Genomic DNA, 21,500 nt, shown 5'->3' with positions numbered 1-21,500 from the left:
ACAGTATTGATTCTTTAAGGAAGATAAGGGTTTAAAAAAACAACAAGCTATTCAGTGGTCGCCCCCTCCTTTCTTCATGGAGGTATCATCCATTCTGCCTTTTTTGTTGGTGCAAGATAAAGCTCTGTATGTGAATTGAGTGGCAGTTTGGTTCTTCAGGTCCTCAAACTGGAGCTGGGAGAGACCCCATGTTGGCATCCATCCAGACCAGCTTTCTCATTTTACAGATGAGGAAACTGAGACCCAGGATGTTTAAATGACTTGTCCTAGGAGGTAGTAAGTATAAGGAAAGCATTGATGTGGTTTCCCTTATCTGAAGTTAGATGAGATAACTAGGTTTTATTACTTCTGTTTCCATATTGAATTTGACTCTTCTCCAAATCCCCAAACTTAAATTGGTGTGATATATATAATGACTTGCAGGTCTTCTTGAAACCAGAGAGCCCCATTCTGTAACTTTGCTTCTGAAATGTTTCCTCTTCTTTATACCGTATTATTAGATGTAGTCATTTCTCAAATCACTCTAAGACAATGTGAACAAGTTCAGTTTTATAATATGGCCTATTAAATTGGCAGCTTTTAGAATAGAAAGAAGAAAAGTTATGATAAGAGAATTGGATTCAGAGTCAGAAGATTTGAATTTGAGCCCTAGCCTTCTGAAGCCTCTGTGACCTTGGACAACTGTCTTCAACTCCCTACCTATTTCCTAATCTGTAAAAAGGGTGCATAGCGGACAATGTTGCAGGAATTAGACTAGATAAGGTTTCTTCTATCCCTTTGTCCTGTGATCTGATTTTACTTATTTTTAAAATATTTATCCTAAACAGACAGAGCTCATTTTTGTTTTCCTAATCACTACTTAGAAATAAAAATGTGATGCCAATGACCAGTCCTCCCTGGCCATGTAAACAAAAATGAATGTGCTAGTTTCTGCTATATTTCATAAACATTTTTTAAAGTGGAGCACATATATTTAAAATTTGGCCCAAAGACTCAATAAACAGATATGGAGGGGCAGTTAGGTAACATAGTTGATAGAGGGGCAGGCCTGGAGCCAGGAGGACCAGGGTTCAGATGTGATCTCAGATACTTTTTAGCTGTGCCACTGGGCAAGTCACTTAACCCCATTGGCCTAGTCCTTACTGCTCTTCTGCCTTGGAAACAATACTTAGTTTTAATTGGACAGATCTCTGAAGAAGATACAAGTTATTATTTCATAGACTAATCATGGCTTTTTATTTTTTTAAATAATTCTTAAATTGTCTCTCCTGGATCTATTTTCTAGGTCATTTTTTTCAATGAGATATTTTATGTTTTCTTCTATTTTTTCATTTAAAAAAAATTATTGTTTCTTGATGTCTCATGAAATGTCATTAGCTTCTAGTTGCCCAATTCTAATTTTTTAAGCTTTTGAGCCTCCTTTTTCATTAGGCCTATTTCTTCTTTATTGCTTTCATTTCTCTTCCACATTTTTCTTCTGCCTTTCTTAATTGCTTTTTGAAGTTCTTTTTGAGCTCTTCCATAATCTGAATCCAATTCATATTTTTCTTTGGGACTTGGCATGTTTTTGCTTTGCTTTCACTGTCCCCTTCTATGGCTGTGCCTTGCTCTAAATTTTCTATGGGTAGGTGGTTTTTTTCTTCTTTTTCAATGTTCGTTCTTTTTTTTCCTTGACTTTCACTTTTATTTTAAAGGTAGGCTTTGTTCTCAGGGAGGATGGGGCATTCACTTAAACTTCAGTTCTTCCTTGATGCTACTTTTAGCCTTATTTCTGGGTTTTCTTGTCTCAGAGTTTGAAGGAATTTCAAATGTTATTTCTGATATAATATCACACAAGCACTTCTAAAGATGGGCAACTCAACATTTGAAGGCAGCCCATTCTAATTTGAGACAGCTTTAATTATTAAAAAGCTTTTCATACTGAGCTGCATGGAACCTGGAACTTCTTGCTGGTTTACCTGCTCTCTGTGATCTGTAAAACCATTTTGATCTTCCAGCTCTCCCACCTTTCCCCCCTAGGCTTTCAGTGTCCTTTTTTCATTATGCTAATTGGTTCTGCTTCCTTCAGTTGATCTTCATAGGGCATCCCTCATTCTGATTGCCATTCTTGGGCCTTGCTCCCGGTATCTTTCCCAAGTTGTCCGTAAACTAAACAATCACAGTGCCTCAGAGGTGGCATGTAGTAAGTCTCCTGCAGGATTATAGCCAGCCAACCTCCTCGTGGATGCCTTTCATGCAACCCAAGAGCCTCTTTTCAAGGTCCCTTTCGCATGAACAAGTGATCATTGAGCACTTGGGCTTTTTGAAATCACCTAGAAGATTTTACATTTAACTCTACAAAGTTTAATATTAGATTCAGCTCACATAGTTCCAGTCTGCTGAGCTATTTCTGTTTCCCAGTTATGTCATCTTAGGTATTAGCTATCTTCCCCAGCTTTGGGGAAGCCTATCTCCTTCCATCTAAGCCAATGATCAAAACAGAACTAGACAGGGCCAACTTCTCCGGAGGCCTCTCTCCAGGCTACTGGTCTCTATCCCATCGTTGGTAAGTGCTCTGATGATTTTGAGTAGTCAACTATTTATAATCTACTGAACTAGCCTGCCTGGTTTTCCTCCTTCCTTGTTGCCTACAAGGCTCTTGTGGGAGAATTTTGCTGATTTAATTGCACTCACCAAGTCTTAGTAAGGTTAGTAACCTTTCCCTATTAAACCAGAGAATGAAGTTACTTTGCAGTATCTTATTCCTGATTAACCAGTGGTGGTCCTGGTGATCACTAATCTCATTCTCTCTCTCTCTCTCTCTCTCTCTCTCTCTCTCTCTCTCTCTCTCTCTCTCTCTGGCCCTTACCTTCTGCCTTAGAATCAACACTATGTATTGGTTCCAAGGCAGAAGAGTGATAAAGCCTAGGCAATGGGGGTTAAGGTCAAATAGCTAAGAAATGTCTAAGACCAGATTTGAACCTGGGACCTCCTTCTTTAGACCTGGCTCTCAATCCACTGAGCCACCCAGCTGCCCTCTTTCACTTCATTTTTAATAACATTTTCTAAAATTTTATCAATCCAGCTTCCTTGGGCCTGTGGTTTGAAGAGACTGCTCCCCTCTTTATTCCCCCCCACCCCCGAAAATTGATGTGACTTTTACTCATTCGTTGCCTTCTTTTCTTGATGTCTTTTAATTTTCCAGTATATGTGTATGTTTATGGCAGGTATATATCTCTTCTTTGTCCACCCCATTCATAACTCTTCCCTGGTAAGGGAGAAAAAAAAAAGCTAATCCAAATAACCCATCGACTGTCTGACAGTATTTCACACTCATCTTCTCTTACCTTCACAATGAAGAGAGGGAGGTAGGCTTTCTACATTTATCTCTAGGGTCATTATAATTACCTACGGTTCGGTTTCATTTTTCTTCTTTAAATTGTTATAGTTATTGTATTATTGCTTCACTATATCAGGTCAGGTAACTCTTACAGCTTTCTCTTGAATTATTCCTGTTTATTGTTTCTTTTTGCAGGATAATATTCCATTGTATCCACATACCACAGTTTGTTTAGCCACTCTCCAAATGATCTGCATATACTTTATTTCCAGTTCTTTGTTAGCACAAAAAAGGACTACAGTGATTATCTGGTGTACTTTCTACCTTTATGTTTATCTTTGACCTCCTTGGAATATTTGTCTACAAATAGAATTCCTGAGTCAAAGGTATAGACATTTTACTGACTTATTCAGCATAATTCCAGATTGCTTTCCCTATCGGTCATGCCAACTTCCTGCCCCAACAACAATAATAATATTGCTGCTGTGCCTTTCTTCCAAAAGCCTCTTCAATATTATCCGTTTCCATCTTTCTCATCTTTGCTAATTTGTGGGATACAAGATGAAATCTCATGTTGGATTACTTGATTTGTGTCTCGCTTATTTGTTATTTGCAGTAGTCTTTCATGATTGGCTGTAGTTTGTGATTCCTCTAGTGAATTGTTCTGATCCTTTGGCCACCTATCTATTGTTGATTTGTGTTCATTCTTGGTATGGCCTGAATATCACCTCCTTGTCAGAGCTGCTCGATGCAGAGATTTTTTCCTAGTCCACAGTCTCCATTCTCATTCTAGCTGCATTTATTTTATTCCTGCAAACACTTTCTATTTCATATTGAGCACAGTTTTTCAAATATCACTAGGAGTGGCTCAGCAACCATACCCACAACTTATTTAAATATTGTTTAGCTGAGCCTAATGGCTTCAAATAATTGAGGGCAGTCAGATATTCTCTTCTTAAGTTTCAGGTTTTTTTTTTTGTTTTTTTTTTTTAACCAATTCTGCTTTTACCAACCTAAAGATAATGAGCCTCTCATTCTTCTTGGTCAACAAAAGAGAAACAGACAGAACACTTAAGTATCCTAGAATCACAGAATCTGGTTGGAGATTGGAAGGGGCCCGTGAGGCCATCTAGTCCAGTACCATACATGAACAAGAGGACTTTCAAGAACATTTTTAGAAATGGGCATCTAGCCTTTGTTTGCAGACCTCCTTTAAGGATGGAGAGCGCACGCCCTCCCAGTGAAGTCTATTAACGCTGTGGAACTCCACTTGTTGAGAAGTGTTTCTTTTAAGCTTGAATCTACTTGTTTTGCATCTTCCATCATTTGTTTCTAGTTTGGTCTTTGGAGCCATCAGAACAGTCCTAATTTCTTTTGCCCATAATTGCCATTCAAGCCTTGAAAACAGCTGCTCTACTAACCTGCCATGTTGTATCTTTTTAAAAGCTCTGCTGCCCCCATTCTCTTCATCTTGAAGATCTTCTAGATGTAAAGAGAAAAGAAAGAGGGAGGTGGGGAGGGGAGAGGAGGTATCAGGAAAAAACCATCAAGAATATGGTCATAATACTGAAGCCTTTGTCCAGGGAAATAGGACTGATAATACCGGTGCATTCTGCCCTGGTTACAGACACACTGAATATCAGAGTCAGAAGGGGCCTCAGAGTCTATTTAGTTCAACCAGGACTTAAATGAGAATCCCCTCTATGATATACCTAACAAGTGGTCATCTAACTATTCCTTAAAGCCTTCCAGGTGGGAGAAGCTTCTATTTCCTGATATAGCCAATTCCATTTTTGGAGAGCTCTTATTAAGATAGTTCTGTCTGGGGGCAGCTGGGTAGCTCAGTGGATTGAGAGTCAGACCTAGAGACGGGAGGTCCTAGGTTCAAATCTGGCCTCAGACACTTCCCAGTTGTGTGACCCTGGGCAAGTCACTTGACCCCCATTGCCCACCCTTACCAATCTTCTGCCTGAGAACCAATACACAGAAGTTAAGGGTTTAAAAAAAATATAGTTCTGTTTCCATCAACATAATTCCTCTTCTCCGTCATCTTAAAGTACTTGAAGCCAACCACAATGTGCCTCCCCCTAAGTCTTGTCTTCAGGCTGAATATTTCCGTTTCCTTGAACTCATCCAATGGGTACTGATTCTGAAAATGTTTCCCCATCCCATTTACCCTCCCAGATTGCCACTGCCCTTCCTAAGGTATCATTCTACAATGTGGTACACCAGATGTGTTCCAGTGAGGGCAGAAACCAAGTGAGGCTGATCTCTTCCTAGGCCAGCTCTTCCAATGGCATTCATTTTCTTGGATTCCATATGACATTACTGACTTCAGTCGAACTCGCCATTACTAAGATCCCCTGATCTTTTTTTAACATTTGTTAATATTTATTTTTTAGAAAAGTTAACATGGTTACATAATTCATGCTCTTACTTTCCCCTTCAACCCCCACCCCAGCTCTCCTCCCCCATAGCCGATGCGCATTTCCCCTGGTTTTAACATGTGTCATCGATCAAGACCTATGTCCATATTATTAATAGTTGCATTGGTGCGCTCATTTCGAGTCTACATCCCCAATCATGTCCGCCTCAACCCATGTGTTCCCCTGATCTTTTTCCTATTAGTTGCTATAGAGCCTCTCTTGTGGCATTTTATATTTGCAGAGCTGATTTTCTCAAATCCAAGAGTCTGACTTCACTTTTCAATTCCATCTTACTTGATTTGGCCCAAAGTTCTAGCTTGTCGCAGTCTTTCTGAGCTTAGACTCTCATCCTATGTGGAAGCTATTTCTTCCCGCTTTGTGTCTGTTACCCTGCAGTGTCTCTGGCTTTCTCTCCATCGTGTTTTTATTTCATCTACCTGAAGCAGTGATCCTTGATCATCTTTGATCTTTCCCATATCTGAGAACATTGCTTTAAAAAGCTCTTTTTGTTGTCCTAAGAGAATTCACCACAAGCCTCTGCTCATTCTGTGCCCTTAAGGTTTTCTGATATATCTTGTGTTGTGCTATCTTTCCGAGAACCACCTCATTCTTTTGTATTTGTTCTCAGTGACCTGGCTTTGCTTTTCTTTGTACGTGTCTTTTAAACACTTTAGTTGGTTGATGTATGTATCCTTGTCAGGTTTTTCAAGCAAGTTCTTTTTTTTTTCATAATTGGAATGAGATAATGATTTTTTTTCCTTCAAGATGGTTATGATCCAGTGGAGAAGAGATGTCCTTGAATAACTACAATACCAAAGAGAACAGAAAAGCTTTATAATTCTGAGAGTTCAAAGCTGAGGAAGTCTGTGTCACACTGGAAGGGATCAGCGAAGACTTCATAGAAGGCAACAATTCAGCTAGATTGGAAAGCACTATAGCAAATGTCAACTCTGAATATGTTCTTAGAACAGCAAAGAGAAGGTGTGAAACGAGGTGGCCAAAGGTGATTTGAGCCTGATTCTGGAGAACTTTGAATGAGAGGGATGTAGGGAAAGAGGAGTGGGTTTGGATTTAAATGATCTGGGTTCAAATTCTGACTGCCATTTGCTTCCTGAGAGATCTTGTTTCTCAACTTCTTTGTGCCTTAGTTTCCTTATCTGTAAAATGAGGGGTTTGGACTACATGATTTCTGAGCTCTCTTCCAGCTTTCTCTCATTGATCCTGTGAATACAAGGCTAAGATGATTGGATTTGATTCAGTAGACAGTGGAAGCAGCTGAAATTTTGGTAAGAGTGGAGTGCCGTAATCAGGTTGGTAGATTAGGAAGAGGAGTTTTTGTCAAGATGGGAGGGAGGGATTGATTGGAGTACAGACAGGTTGAAGAAGGGGAGATAGCTTAAGAGACCATTACAGTGGTCTGGATGGGGGGCTGGGGGCACCTTGGGAAGAACGGAGAGGAAGGGGATGGGAGAAAACTGACGAAATGTGCCGACCAGGGAGAAGTAGACAAAGATGGCCCTTGGCTTTGGTGCACAGGCAGCACTTGTTGCTGTTAAGAGATGGGGAGGGGGAGAATGAATTTGGGGGAGACTTGATGAGTACCAGGTATAAATGATACCACTTAGAGATGTATTTTAGGCAATTAGAGTGATGGGTCTGGAGCCCAGCGAGGAAGGAGATTGACCTAGACAGGTTTGAACATCACGTACATAGAGTAGGTGTTTGGAGCAGTGGCAGGGTACAAGGAAAGGGGTTGCTAAGTGGCACAGTAGATAAAGTTTTTGGCCTAGAGTCACAAAGTCCTGAGTTTAAGTCCACAGACACTTACTAGCTGTGTGACCCTGGGCAAATCATTTAACCCCTATTCCTCTTGGGGGACATACTAGAGAAGGAAGTAGCAAACTACTCCAGTATCTTTGCCAAGAAAACTCCATCAACAAAGGAAAACTGGACACAAAGCTAACTGATTGAATAACAACACTTGAAGGGAAAGTACCCAGAGCCTAGGAGAGTACCTGAGGGACACCCACAATTAGTGAGTGTTCTCACACGTAAAGATCTAGCAAAAGTGTCTGGGAAAGTGTGCCAGACAGATAAGAGGAGAACTAAGAGAGTTTTTAAGACTCAGAGGTGAGAGGATGGTCTTCATTGTGAAAGGCTCTGGGAAGTCAGAAAGGATGAGGATTGGAAAGAGGCCAAAGAGAAGGCCAGCGATGATAGAGTCATGGACTCAACAACTCCGATGGGTGTCAGAAGGAGAGTAGAAGATGCCTCAGAAAGTTCTAGGTGCCAAAGGCAGCTATCTTGGCTTAAGTGACAGCTCTGTCCTCAGCACCGCAGAGCCCCATGCTAGGCTTTGGCATTTAAGGCCCCGCCACAACCTAGCACCTCCATACCTGACATCTTTATTTACCACTCTTCCTATAGATTTCCCAAACTCTGGTCTTCCAGGAGATGTAGTGGCTTCTGAAAGGAAACTATGCTTGCAATATTGTTCCCTAAAAATTTTTTTCTTAATAATGAATTTTTTAAACCTTTTCTTTTTGTCTTAGTAAGAAGTCTAAAAGAAGAGCAAGGACTAGGCAAATGGGGTTAAGTGACTTGCCCAGGGCCACACAGCTAAGTGTCTGAGGCTAGATTTGAACCTGGGTCCTCCCAACTCCAGGTCTGATACTCTATCCACTGAGCCACCTAGCTACCCCTAAATAATGAAGGTTTTTTTTTTTGGGGGGGGCAACTATTTTATTTGACAAGGATAAAAATCGCCTTAGTTTCAGTGATTTTGTTGAAAATTTTCTCCCACCCCCAGTTAATCTCCATGCTATTTGTATCTTCCTTCAGACCCCTTAGACTAACATTTGTTGTTTCCACAACAAAAAAATATGGGAAATGCTACCTTATTAGAATCTTCAACTAAAATTATTGTCAGGGCATTGTTCCTTGAACTTAGATCTTGACTAATTCTTCTTCTCTGGCTTGCCCTTCCTCCTCTTCTCTATTTATTTAGGTGCCAGGACTCTTTTTAGGCTCAATTCTTTCCCTTTATTTGTGCCACACTTTGCACTATGCTACTTATTCCAGCATTTGCATTTTGTCTTCCCCCTCTACCTTCTCATTTAGATTGCAGTCCCCTTGAAGGCAAAAGCCTTGGGTTTTGTTGGGTTTTTGTTTGTTTGTTTTTTTTGTCTTTGTAAAATCCAGCTTTAGGTGGGAGTCTTGCATCCTGCAGCTTTGGAATCAGAGTGAAGGGGGTGACTGAGCAATAATGCATTCATTCATTTCTATGCTTGAAAGGGGGCAGCTCTTTCTTGATGGATCTCTTCTGTGCTCTCTTGCTATGAATGGACCCTGGTGGATCGCTGGAGCCCCTGATCCTAAATGGAAATGTCGGAAGGCTGATTGTGGGTGTTTGATTGGGAAAAGGAGAAAATTAACCCCCGATCTTCTTCCTTTGCCACAGGAATTGAGTGATCTGCAGCGTGACCCTCCTGCCCACTGCTCAGCAGGACCTGTGGGAGATGACTGTAAGCTTTGCTCTTTTGCTCGCTCCGTTTTTGCTTCTCTTAGTATTGAAGGTCTGAACACTTGCTGATGACTCAAACCATCCTTTGTCTGTTTCAGTGTTCCACTGGCAAGCAACTATTATGGGACCCGTAAGTATGCTCTGATTCCTGCAGACAAACCTGACCCTCTGAGCCAGCTGCGCTCTCATCCCTTCCTTGGATCTCTCTTCTGTGAGGTGGTCTCCCTGCCTCCCCCGCCCCTCCCCATCTCCCCATCTCCCCGTGACATTAATCCAGAAGAAGGCTAATTAGAGACTTAGGGGGCTCAATGGATTTCTCAGCCAATAATCTGATAAGATTGCTGGGATCGCTTTGATTCTCCTAATCGCTGATCATGAAGCATTATGATGAATGGCCACAGTTCAGAGCCCGCAATTGGTTTGGTGGTTTGTTTTTTTGACCTTTCCCCCTAAAAAAGTAAGTATGGCTCCTCGGTGGGTGGTCTGAGTGCCAGAGATTTGATTATCTTGGAAATGGACAAAAGAACAGATTCAAGTTGGTCCAGTGATAGGTTTTCTTGGGCTCGCCATGCCTGGTTTGCTGGGAGGCATTTCTTTTTTTTCCTGCCCCCGTGAAGGCTTTGCCTTTGCACCACATCTGGCCACAGTGACTTTTTCTGCACCCCAATTCCTGGCTGTTTCGGGACAGGCTGCTTGTTGTAATTATTACTCTTGACCCAGAGGACTCTTTGGCCTCTTCAGGGGTCTCAGGGCTCATCTCCTGGCCTTTCTGTTTGAAGATCATTAAAACTCAAACAGTTCAGTTCTGCTTGGGGGAGAGGGGCTGCTCTAGCACCCCGTTCTATTGGCTGGGTTCCTTCCTCTTCTCCCCCATGAGCTAAATCTATTCAGTTGTTAGTAATTAAACTTTCTTTTTACTCTAAAATCCTGATTACTTAAAAGACTTAGCACCAACGCATTTCCAATTAGTCATAGAATCACAAGTGTTAGAGCTGGAAAGGGTGGTAGAAAGAACTGTGGACTTGGGAGTCACCAGACCTGAATTCAAGGCCCAGCTCCTGTACTTCTTATTTGTGTGACCTTAAGCAACTCACTTCCTCTCTCTTTGTCTCAGTTTCCTTGTTTGTAAAATGGGTGTGTTGTGGTAGATAATCTTTGGCATTCTGGGCTTCATCCAGTCCTATCCCATTGTTCCCAGAGCCCTGGAGCTCCTTAGTGGGAGAGCCAAGAACCTTGGGGCCTTGGCCTCCTCCTGTCTATGCTCCTCCCCAGATGCCAGCTTTTATTGAACTCCTTTTATTTTTTTAGAGGAATTATAAAATATATTTTCTTCCTAGTTTTTCAGGAATTTCTATTTGTTATTTGTTACCTCTTTAGAACATTCAGAGTTATGGAATTGTGGTGTCAGTTAATGATTGTACCAGTTGATAACTTAGGGCCAGAAGTCAGAGAAGGCCCCTGGAGCCCGAGTCATGGATCTGAAGCTCAGCTTTGCCGACCCCTTTGGCTCACTTCTTTACTCTTAATGAGCTAGAAGGGCCGCCGTGGTTGGGAGCGCCCCCGTGGGATTGAGAGAGGCACCAATCTCAGACTCAGGAGCCTAATAACAGGTCCTATGTGGAAGGATGACTTGCTTAGAATGCTCTTTGCTATCATGCCTTGAATGAGCTCCTTTCTCTGCTTAGGTTGCAAATATTCTTTTCTTTTTCTAATCCCTCACCTTCCATCTTAGAATTGATACCGTGTGTTGGTTCCAAGGTAGAAGAGGGGTCAGGGCTAGACAGTGGGGGTGAAGTGACTTGCCCAGGGTCACCCAGCTAGGAAGTGTCTGAGGCCAGATTTGAACCCAGGACCTCTTGTCACTGGACCTGACTCAGTCCATTGATCTACCTCACTGCCTCCATTGCAAATATTCTTAAAGCACATTAAGGGGACGTTGTCAAAATTTAAACTCCACTTTGTCTAACAAATACAAAAACTGATAATGATAGATGAATTCTAAATTATCAAAAAGATGGGGAGGGCACTGCCATGCCCTGTCAGGTTGGCCCTTCACTATTTGGCCAGGAAGCCATATAACCAAGGCGTAGAATCCATCCTCTGAGACTTGTTTTATTGATAAATTGTGGTTTTGTTTTTACTCCCAGCCCCACTTCTGAAGCCAGATAGATTTATTCCATTACAAGGCCAAAGTTGGATGTTTTGGTTACAGGATAGGATCCATTTCATTTCTGCTTTTTTCTTGAAGGAAGAGTGTTAGTTGTGGAGTCCAGAGACTTGGGTTCATGTTTCACCTGGGCTTCAACTATTTGTCCACGAGCTGGTCCCCCTCATGGCTCTGAACCATCAGCCCTTGCCTTTGAAATGGAATATCCCATTTTAGGGTTTGGTGGGGATTCTTCTGTCCTGTCCTACTCTATCCCACTGCACCAGTGACTAGAGCTGTCTTATAAAAATGAAAAGAACAGCTTGACTCCAGTCTTTTTTCTGCATTCGATTAGGCCTGCAGAACTTTCTTTTTTCCCCCTCACAGTCCATTTCTATGAGTATGACACAAATCTGTGTTCATTGACGGATTTGTTTGTCTGGGTCCTGTTGAGAGAGTTTTATGGTCTCTGGGGGTATTTGGAAGATCTTCCTTTCTGCCTGCAAAAAGAGGTAAATGATTTGGAATGTAGAGTAGGCAGAGCCCTTTTGACTAATTGAAAGGTTTGGGCGGGGGGGGGGGGGGGAAGGGAATTGCCCACATATTTGGTACCTGGGAAGAAGTGATGAGCTCCAAGTGACAGGCATGCTTTCTTATTTCAGCCGGACAGCGCATACCAAGGTGGAGTCTTCTTCCTCACTGTACATTTCCCAACAGACTATCCTTTTAAGCCACCAAAGGTAAATGTGCATTTTCAATGGATGACCCTTCCTTATCCCCTCTGTTGGGACATTTTAAAATCGTGTCCATTTTATCAGCAGCAGTTTGAGTTTTGTTCCATGGCTCCATTGGAAGCCTTATCTGTATTTGATTGATTCACTCAGCAGCTTCGAAGTGGTTTTAACGGGCTTTCTAATAACTGAGTTATGATAGTGGAAAGAACGCTGAAATTGGAGTTGGGAAATTTGGGATAAAATTCTCACTCTGAACTTGCTACCAACTTTGTGACCTTGGACAAGTCAATTAAATTCTAAGCCTCCATTTCCTTGTTGGTAAAACAGGCTTGCTGATGCTTAGACTGCTGCACCTCGGAGCATCCTTCTGAGGAAGGCCCATTGTTATCAGCCTCAGGAGGGCAGATAGCGCATGAGCCATTCTTCCATGGTATTTGTAGCCTCCACTGCTCAAGGTTTTTTGGGTCTGTTATCTGACTTTCAGGAGGCTTAAGTCAATGATGATACATGTATGCTCGCATGATGGACAAATAAATTCAGGGCTAAGGATTTCCCTGTTCTCGTTTTTCCATACATTTTTGACCCAGGCAATCAGTGAATCATTAATTTATATTTAAAGGGGGGCAGATCCTTTTAGATATTGCTGAAAAGACTGCCTCAGAACTGTTAAAGATAGAAGATTATATGGATATTTATGGGGAGAAGAAGAAAGTTTGCACACTGAGGCAATCATGGTTCCTGACCACCTCCACCCTCCCCTCCCTCCAAACTGCAAAGCTCTGGTCATTCAGTCTTCTTAGTCTCCAGCTACTATATTCAGAATTTATATTGATCCATCTAAGGCAGTGATGGGCAAACTAAGGCCTGCAGGCCAATTGCGGCCCCCTTAAATGTTCTATCCCTTTGACATTATTATTCCTAATCTGACAAATACAATGAGTAGGATATGATATGATGAAACTTTGAAAGAGTTGCCTTAGAAACAGACTGACAGAGGAACATTTCCTTTCCTTTGGCCCCCTCTTTAAAAAGTTTGCCCATCACTGCTCTAAGGCATGGGAAAGAGAAAGGGAACAAGAAATAAAGAGAAAGGGCAGCTAGGTAGCACAGGCCTGGAGTTGAGAGGACCCGAGTTCAAATGTGATCTCACATACTCCCTAGCTGTGTGACCCTGGGCAAGTCACTTAACCTCCATTGCCTAGTCTTTATCGCTTTTGCCTTGGAACTGTTACTAAGGCAGAAGGTAAGGGTTCAAAAAAAAAGGGAAAGAAAGAAGAAAAAAATAAAGGGAGAAGAAGATGGGAAGAGGGAGATTTGGGTGTTAAAGCATTTATCTAGGTTCTGCCCAGTCCAAACATTTTTTTCTACCCAGATCACTTTGATAAAAGAAGGCCTAGCCCTGAGTGAGTTGGCTGATACTTTGGCTTCCTGTTTCGCTATTTGCTTTTATTTTTTTTTTTTAATAACTAGCCTTTTTTTTCTCTATAGATTGCTTTCACGACAAAAATCTACCATCCCAACATAAATAGCAATGGAAGTATTTGTCTTGATATCCTGAGGTCACAGTGGTCCCCAGCGCTGACTGTCTCAAAAGGTAACTTCCTTTACAAGTGAGTCATGTTGGGAAGAGGAACCAGCCGCCCCCTCCTCTCTCGCTCTGAGGCTGTGCCCGAGAGGTGGCTGGGACGGAGGCAGGCGAGCGCCCTGGCCGCAAACGCCGCCGGAAAGATGATGGGGTTTTCCCAATTGTGTCTCCTTGTTTTCTCCTTTTAAAAAAATGCCACAAAGAGGCTGCCTGAGTCAGATTTCAGGGGGAAGTCCTGCTCTTACCGAGGTGAGGCGCGAGTACCCCCCCTGATCCCCGAAGGAGAAGGCCACGATGGGAGCTGTGGAGGAAACGAGCTGTCGGCGGTGACTCCGAGGCAGGCAGCGTCAGAGAAAGGACGTCCGTCCCTTCCCAGTGAGAAGCGTGGCAGGCGAGGCGAATATTCTCCGTCAGACTTGGGGTGTCCGCTAAGGGCAGCCATGGCGGCTTCTGGCTTCAGCGTAACCAGTGCTGTATCTTGCACAGTCAGGACGTGTTTCTGTTAAATAAAATAAGTGTTGTACTTTGGCAGTCAGAGACCCAAATGATCAGAGAAGCAGGCAGAAGCCACAGAACACAGAACTGATCCATAGTATCTCCCAGTGTGGAAAAGCGATAACCAGGCCCCGCAGTTGACGGCGTTTACTTGCTCGTGATGGCGTTTTGGCAGCAACAATGAACACCAGGCAGGAGTCGCCCTCCCGACTTTACTCAGCATTTATCGGGGTTCTCTCTGTCAGTGCAATAGTGTTTCTGACGGCCTTTGGGGGGGATAATGGACCGTCCTTGCCCCACCATCACGCAGGATTCGGGAGCCTTGTCTTTGGGGCAGAAAGACCAGCCCCCCTGATGACTGGCTGTTTGCGTTTTCTGTAAAATCCGAGAAAATCGTGATCCTTGTAGTCTTCGTGTAAAGAGCCCAGAATCGTTTCTTCCTGTGTGTTATTTTTAAGTTGATGCCTGACGGCGATATTTCTGTAGAAGCGGGGCGCTTTGAGGGCTGCTGCGTAGACACAGCTAGGGCGGCTCACACGCCGGCCAGCCTGGGTGCTTCATCGCCTTCTTCGGCTCTGTGGTCCACAGCGGCCCGTTTTCTCATCTAAAATGTCCTTACTGACCCAGCAGCAGCAACAGCAGCCTTCTGATGCAAAGACTGCCCGCCTCAGTGATCCAAGACTGACTGACGTGAACCCCCTATTTCCTGCATTGGCGGGGAGACACATCTCATTGGACATAAATAGCCAAGTGCGAACACTTACACAAGACATGGCGGCCTGCCAAGACGCTGTCCTCTGACTCTGCTGGCTTTAGTTCAAGAATATTGAGCCTCGGTGGCCTCTGGAAGCTTTGTCCTTTGGATTCCAAAATGATAGTGTTGTTTCTGCCGTTCTCATTTGCTTTTTGAGATGCCCCTGAGGCAAGGGGGGGCTTTTCCTGCCACTGGAGACCGCCAGGGAGTGACACCCCACCTCCCCTTAATGTCATGTTCATGCTTCAGGGTTTGTTTAAATATTCTGTCACTTCTGAATCCTAAAGCTCTCATTCTGGCCCTTTTCATACAAACATGATGGAAGGACGGCATCCCCAGGCCTAGACCCAGATGTCAAGGAGACATTCTTGTGGCGTCCCAGCAGAATTATTCTGTCAGGTTACTTATCGTACGTGACTCAGGTGGGGGGCCGCGGTGGACCTCGGTGCCCGGCGCCCCCACCTTCATCAGCCTCTTTCCCTCCCAGCCAGTCTCCCCCTGTCACGTATCACCTCTCTGGACTTGGGGGATTCTGAAAGAGGAAGTTGAGGAAGGCACGATGGGGGGAGAATTTCACAGCTGTTTTCATTTACTCAGAAATGAAACAGTGCATTAACGAGGGCCGTCCGAAAAAGAAGCAGCACCTTCCCCGTGCGCTGCCTCCTCCCCAGACACCAGAGATGTACGTTTAAGTAAGAAGAGCCTCAGGGATGCCCATCGTGTTCTCATCCACATGGGAAGGCCCAGGGGCACCAGTGAAAATGGAGGCTAGATATTAGATAACTGATCCTGAATTTTGCCAACTGCCTGTTGGGCAGTGCTTTTGCCCTTTGTTTTTGGCCAGAATAAACTGCAGGCCAGCTAGATGGCCGCCCACCCGAGCTTGGGCACAGGCTTTTGTTGTTCATAGGATTGACTTAGAAGACGAGGAAAGGCGTGTTTTCTGTTATTAAAACCTACCTGTCTCCTGAACTTTTGGAGTTAGGGTTTCAGGGCGGCTAATATTTATTAATTATTACTTTAATTATATATTGGTTTTATTATTATTGATGACTATAATAATGATTATAATATTATTATTAATAATAAAGTATGCAGCCTCCTGGATACAAACAGCAGCTTGACAGAGTGGGTGGTTTGCTGGGCTCTATTCCCACCTTTGACACACAGAGGTGACCCTGCCCCAGTCATTTAGTCTGTCTCCAGCTCCAGCAAGCGCTTCGGGCTTATCTAGGAAGCTGAGTTAGGCTCAGTGCTGGCGGAGGAAACCATCGGTCCTGGGGGTACCAGACTGCTGTGGGTCGGGCGAGGGGCTGCTAGAATTTCAGAGATGGGATGGGATGGCGTCCCGGCCCTCAGAGGGCAACAGAAGCAGTCCCTTGAAGAATTCTTTTTCCATTTCATTCTTTGGGATAGTTTAGGCAGTATTCAGAAAAATGTGTTCCTGCAGAGAATTTAGGGAGGTTTTGGCTCTTTTGGAGATAACGTAGCTCATTCCTAAACAGAATTCTCAATGCAGTTTCAAGCTTTGATGGCTGTGATCATTCACAGAGGGAAGGCTGCCTGCCGTTTAGAGAACCAGGAAGAGGCCAGCCGTTGGCTGCAGGGCCCAGGGCGAGCCTCAGGGTCCTCGTCTGTAAAAGGCGGAGGATGAGAATGTCCAGCTCTCAGCGTGGTTGGAAGAACAACTGAACAAGCGTCTCTAAAGCGCTTTGAAACCTCCCAGAACCAATCCGGCGTCCCCTCTGCTTCCATCCGTCTGGCTGAGAAGCGTGGCCGTGGGGCGCACGATTCATCGTCGCCTCAGCGTCGAGCTTTCTTACAGAGATCGCATGGAACTTTTTCTAATCTGGGCCAGCAAGTGTAGACGAGACGTGAGGTGGCTGCTTTAAGCGAGTGTCTGTAGACTTGGGTGTTTCTTGGGTGTGAATGTTCGTACAAATCTGTAGGACCGTTTGGAAACGACCACCGTCTGATGGCTTTTTCTTTCCTTCCAGTTTTGTTGTCCATATGTTCTCTACTCTGTGATCCAAACCCAGATGACCCCTTAGTACCAGATATTGCACAAATCTATAAATCAGACAAGGAAAAGTAAGTATTTCGGCCTGTTTGTTTTGGATTGGGTACATTTGTGTTCATAGGCCAGAGAAAAGGTTTTACATGTGCATTTAAGAGAATTCAGTTATACTCAGGAGAGTGACTGCTCATGACTCAATTCTACTTTTTCCTTATCTTCCCTTATCGTATGGGTACCCTGGTCTTTTCTGTGCCTACTTATAAGTCTATTTTTTTCCAATATATTTTTCTTTTGCCAAATATTTCCTACTTACACATAAAGAAATTTTAGCATGCATTTTTTTTTAGATGTTGAATTCCAAATTTTCTCCCTTCCTCTCACCCCTCCTTGAGAAGGCAAGCAATTTGGTATCATGTGGATTCATCCAGGCCCTCTTTATCGGTCTACTCTCAAGAGGCTATAGAGGAGAAAAGCATGAGGTTGGGTTCCAGAGGACCTGCGCTCTAGGCCCGGCTCTGCCAACTGTGATCTAAGGCTAGTTTCCTTATTTGTGAAAAAGAACGTTGGAGTAGATGGCTCCTTTCCGTTTCTAGTTTGGTAATCTTATGATTTTGTGCCCTTCCCATCACAGTTTTTCAGAATACATTTTTGGGGAAGCTAGGTGGCATAGTGGGTAGAGCATCAGGCCTCACTAACTGGGATCCTGGGCAAGTTACTTAGCCTCCATTGCCTCGCCTTTGCCACTCTTCTGCCTTAGAATCAATAGCAATTCTAAGATAGGAAGTAAAGGCTTTATAAATAAATAAATGAATGAATGAAATTTTAAGGTCCGTTTTTATTAATGTCTTATGTTTCTTACATCATCTTAGTTATCCCCAGTATCCTCTCTCTTCCTCCCAGAGAGCTATTCCATATAAAAAAATAGTATTTTCCTTCCATTTACTATTATTGCCATTTAGAAAAGGTTCAAGCCAGCAGGCAATTTATTAAGCATGATCCATCTGTGGGGTGTTACATGTTGAAAATTCTTTGATTTGGGGAGTTTACATTTATTTTTACTTCCCAAAAGGAAAAGTTAAATCCCCTTGAATTCAGATCTTTCAAACAAAAACAAAACCAAGCTGAAACCTCAGAGCCTAGCCGCCTATTTTGAAACTGTTTCATCTTGGTCCTTGATTTTCCGGGATCGCAAGAACCCTGCTCTGGAGCTGGCGTTCCTCAAAACGCTCCTTGGCAGATTCCCGACAGTACCTGACCTCGGTGGGCCAGGTTTGCGCATGCTGTATCTCACAGATTGATTTCTTCTCTCTTTCTGGGGTCCGAATAGCCTGATTTTTACAGTGAAGTAGTTGAGAGATCCTCCCAGCTTTGGGAGAGTTGAGTTGAAATGTTGTTCATTCAGGTACATTTGTAGTCTTGTGGGTCGAATGATGGGGCCATTCAGACCTTGGGTGGCTGGAGGGCTGCTGGCTTCCCCTGAAAGAATTTATTTATTTTTTACATTTAGAGCCTCTGAGGAGAGACACGTCTGTCCATAGTTTCACCGTAACTCTTTTTTGTCTCCCCACAGATACAACAGACACGCAAGAGAATGGACTCAGAAATATGCAATGTAAATTTGAAGATTTTTTTCCTCTATCCCAGAGTACTGTAAATTCTAGGTTTTTTCAATATTAGAAGTAAAATCGAGCACCGTTTACTGTTTCAGTATACCCTGAAACCCTTTGATTTTTACCCATTCTAAATGTGTTTCTGGAGCAAGACAAAACAAACTTCCAAAAATAACCTTAAGACTGTGATGAGAGTATTTATCCTTTTGTATGCTTTGCAAAAGACATTTATTATGGTTTTTAAGATACTTGGACATCTGCGTCTTCAGCCTACAAGATCCACAGTGCAGTTGAAAAGCAACCAAATTCTTTTGTGCGGACACACTCTATGTTTTTACATGCGATACTGTATGTGTTTGTCTAAGATGGCGTCAGTTTTAGAAATCTGTATTCAGATTTCCTTCTTTGTTAGCTCACTATATAATTTGTATTTTTTTACTGTATAGACTAAATATATTTTATTTACTATGTAAGTCAGCTCATTAGACGTTCTCTCCCCGTGCACAGTATTGACATAACACAACTGCTGGCAATGAAGCCGACGAACGCTTTGCCTCCTCCTTCTCTCGCTTAGGACGTTGCGTAGACTGACTGCAGATTCCGAAAACCTTCCTCCCATGATCTTTTACACTGTAATTCTCAGTATGCTGATGATGGAGAAACACTTGGTTTTGATTTTGTTGCATACTTGACTTAATTTTATTGCAATGTGAACTAATTGCACTGCTACGTAGGGACGATATGTAACTTTTATTTGTTGCTATTCACATTTGATTTTTTTTTTTTCGTACGGGCAATATAATATTCTCACAGACCTTTTACAGATCTGACTGTAGCTTTTTCCATATAAATAAAATGCTTTTTCTACTACTTGTCATGCCTGTTTTTACAACAAGACTCATTACTAGGTCTATGAGAAAGGAGCTGAATATTGTATATAGTTTTGCATGCAAGTTGTTGACGAGGAGTACTCCCAATTTTGAAAATAAGGTTTGCCTTATTCGGAGTTCATGTATTTAATTTTCATTTGTTATTCTTATATTTCCTGTATAAATCTTGTCTGACATGAAATTAGCATCCCTTACCAGGAAATCATTGTGCTAACAGATCATTCCTGTAACTCTCTTGCTGTCGAGCAGAATTCAGACTATTGTGGGTCTGTTGTGGATCCTGGTGTTGAGGCGCTTTGTATATCAAAGAACCCAAAGGAATCTCTTCCAGAAGATGATTTCACTGTTATGGCAGGCCTGTGGGATGGACCCTGAGGATAGCACTTGTAGACACAAGGACTAGTTTAATGGATAGGAAAAACGGAATATATGTCTACAGGTGCATGTTTTAAAAATAAGTTTGTTCCGTAGATCTAACTTTCATTTTATCCTCGATATCTAACATAGAATTACTAATATAGTATTTTAGAAATGGATTCTCAATTTTGAATTAAACCAATTTTTTACTATAGAAGTTTTAAGAAGACACTAAAATCATGCATGTTTGAGTCTATTTTTGTGAGTAGCTTGCTTCAAAGCTCCCAAATGACTTGTGTCAAACTTTCATTATTGCATAATGAAACCTTTGAAGAAAATCAATTTTCTAATCATTTGACTTTAAGAGATCGTAATTAACTTACATTTGTCTGGTGAGTGACAGTTTTGAAAGCACTGCATACAGAATCTCATTTGATCCTCATGACAAAGCCGCCCATGGGGGGAAGCGGGCCGAGCGGCAGGGCTCCCCTTGGCCAGATGAGGAAATGGAGGTTCAGAGAGGATAAATAACTTGCACACGGTCACACAGTAAGTGACAGAGCCAGAATTTGAACCCAGGTCTTCTGATTCTCGGGCTAGTGCTATTGCCCCTACACCAAGGTGCTATTATTATTGTTGTTTTCGTTTTCACCGCCTAATGTCTTTAACGCAGTCATTTCTCCTGTATTATTGCAGTGGTTCTATAAATGTACACCTATTTGTGATGGGTTTAAGAAAATAATTTAAATTGGCTATCTTCTTGATAGAAAGTTATGGCACAAATAAGCTTATGAAAAAAGAAGAGATGTCGTGTTTTATAAATGTATGTAAAATATTTAAATGAATTGTGAAATGGCAACTTAAAATGTGATTGTTTAAAAAAAAAACCTCATACTTTGAGTATTCATAGTAGAGTCATCAGAAAGTTACTTTATATTCTGGGCTACTTTTTCATGGAATTTGAAATGGCGTTGAGGTAGCTAGAAAGAAACTTTGCCTCACTGGGGTTGGATAATTAATCGACTTTAATAGTAAAGGACTTCGTTTGCTGGAATATCCTTATAGCTTTTGTTTTGTGACATTCATTTATGGAGTATCATTTTTTTTTCCTTGCATTAAAGTTTCTGAAACTTGACAAAATAGTGTTTTCCTTTGCTTCATGATTTCGGGGTTATTCTACAAGAAAACAGTTGCCCACTTCTCGGTTAATGGAGACGGGTGTAAAGGTCTTTAGAGCCCAGCAGCGGCATACGATGGGTCAGATGATCAGGCTTCCAAACAGCCGCTTTCAGAGTGGGAGGCCCCCTTTGGAGATGGGTAGAACAGAAAGGGTGTGACCCCAAAGGCCGTTGGGACCCATTTGTACAGAGTCTAGACTCCCCCAACCCCACCCCCCAGGACTGAGGTGGACATCATCCTGGGCAACATCACTGATAAGGAGAGAAGAAGGAGCGAGGGCACCTTTGGCCCCATTGCTGTGGATGTAATTTCTAAAGACTGACGTTTCAGCCAACTGCCCAGATCGCCTTTTCCTAGCGTGGTTGGCATTCTGTTCCTCACTACTGCATGTAATCACTGATAGGATGTTCAGGTTCTTTTTTTTCTTCTGTCACAAATGTTCCCTGGCAGAGGAGACGACAGGGA

The 21,500-nt window shown here is 42.7% G+C and overlaps 1 protein-coding gene across 1 annotated transcript in view; it reads left to right on the top strand.

Moving 5' to 3' along the window:
* UBE2D1 (ubiquitin conjugating enzyme E2 D1) overlaps positions 1–20,998 on the top strand; it is a 35,033-nt gene extending 14,035 nt beyond the window's left edge. Inside the window, exons 2-7 of the mRNA XM_044659221.1 lie at positions 9,206–9,269; positions 9,367–9,398; positions 12,077–12,154; positions 13,637–13,742; positions 16,980–17,073; positions 18,570–20,998. Coding sequence (XP_044515156.1) covers positions 9,206–9,269; positions 9,367–9,398; positions 12,077–12,154; positions 13,637–13,742; positions 16,980–17,073; positions 18,570–18,615 — 420 coding nt within the window. The 3' untranslated portion in view covers positions 18,616–20,998. The remainder of the gene's footprint in view (positions 1–9,205; positions 9,270–9,366; positions 9,399–12,076; positions 12,155–13,636; positions 13,743–16,979; positions 17,074–18,569) is intronic.
* The last annotated feature ends 502 nt before the right edge of the window (positions 20,999–21,500 follow it).

This window comes from Gracilinanus agilis, chromosome 2, assembly GCF_016433145.1.
Source record: "Gracilinanus agilis isolate LMUSP501 chromosome 2, AgileGrace, whole genome shotgun sequence".
In the NCBI taxonomy this organism is placed as follows: Eukaryota; Metazoa; Chordata; class Mammalia; order Didelphimorphia; family Didelphidae; genus Gracilinanus; species Gracilinanus agilis.
Note: the sequence above shows the minus strand (reverse complement) of the source record. Positions and strands in the feature narration are given on the sequence as shown.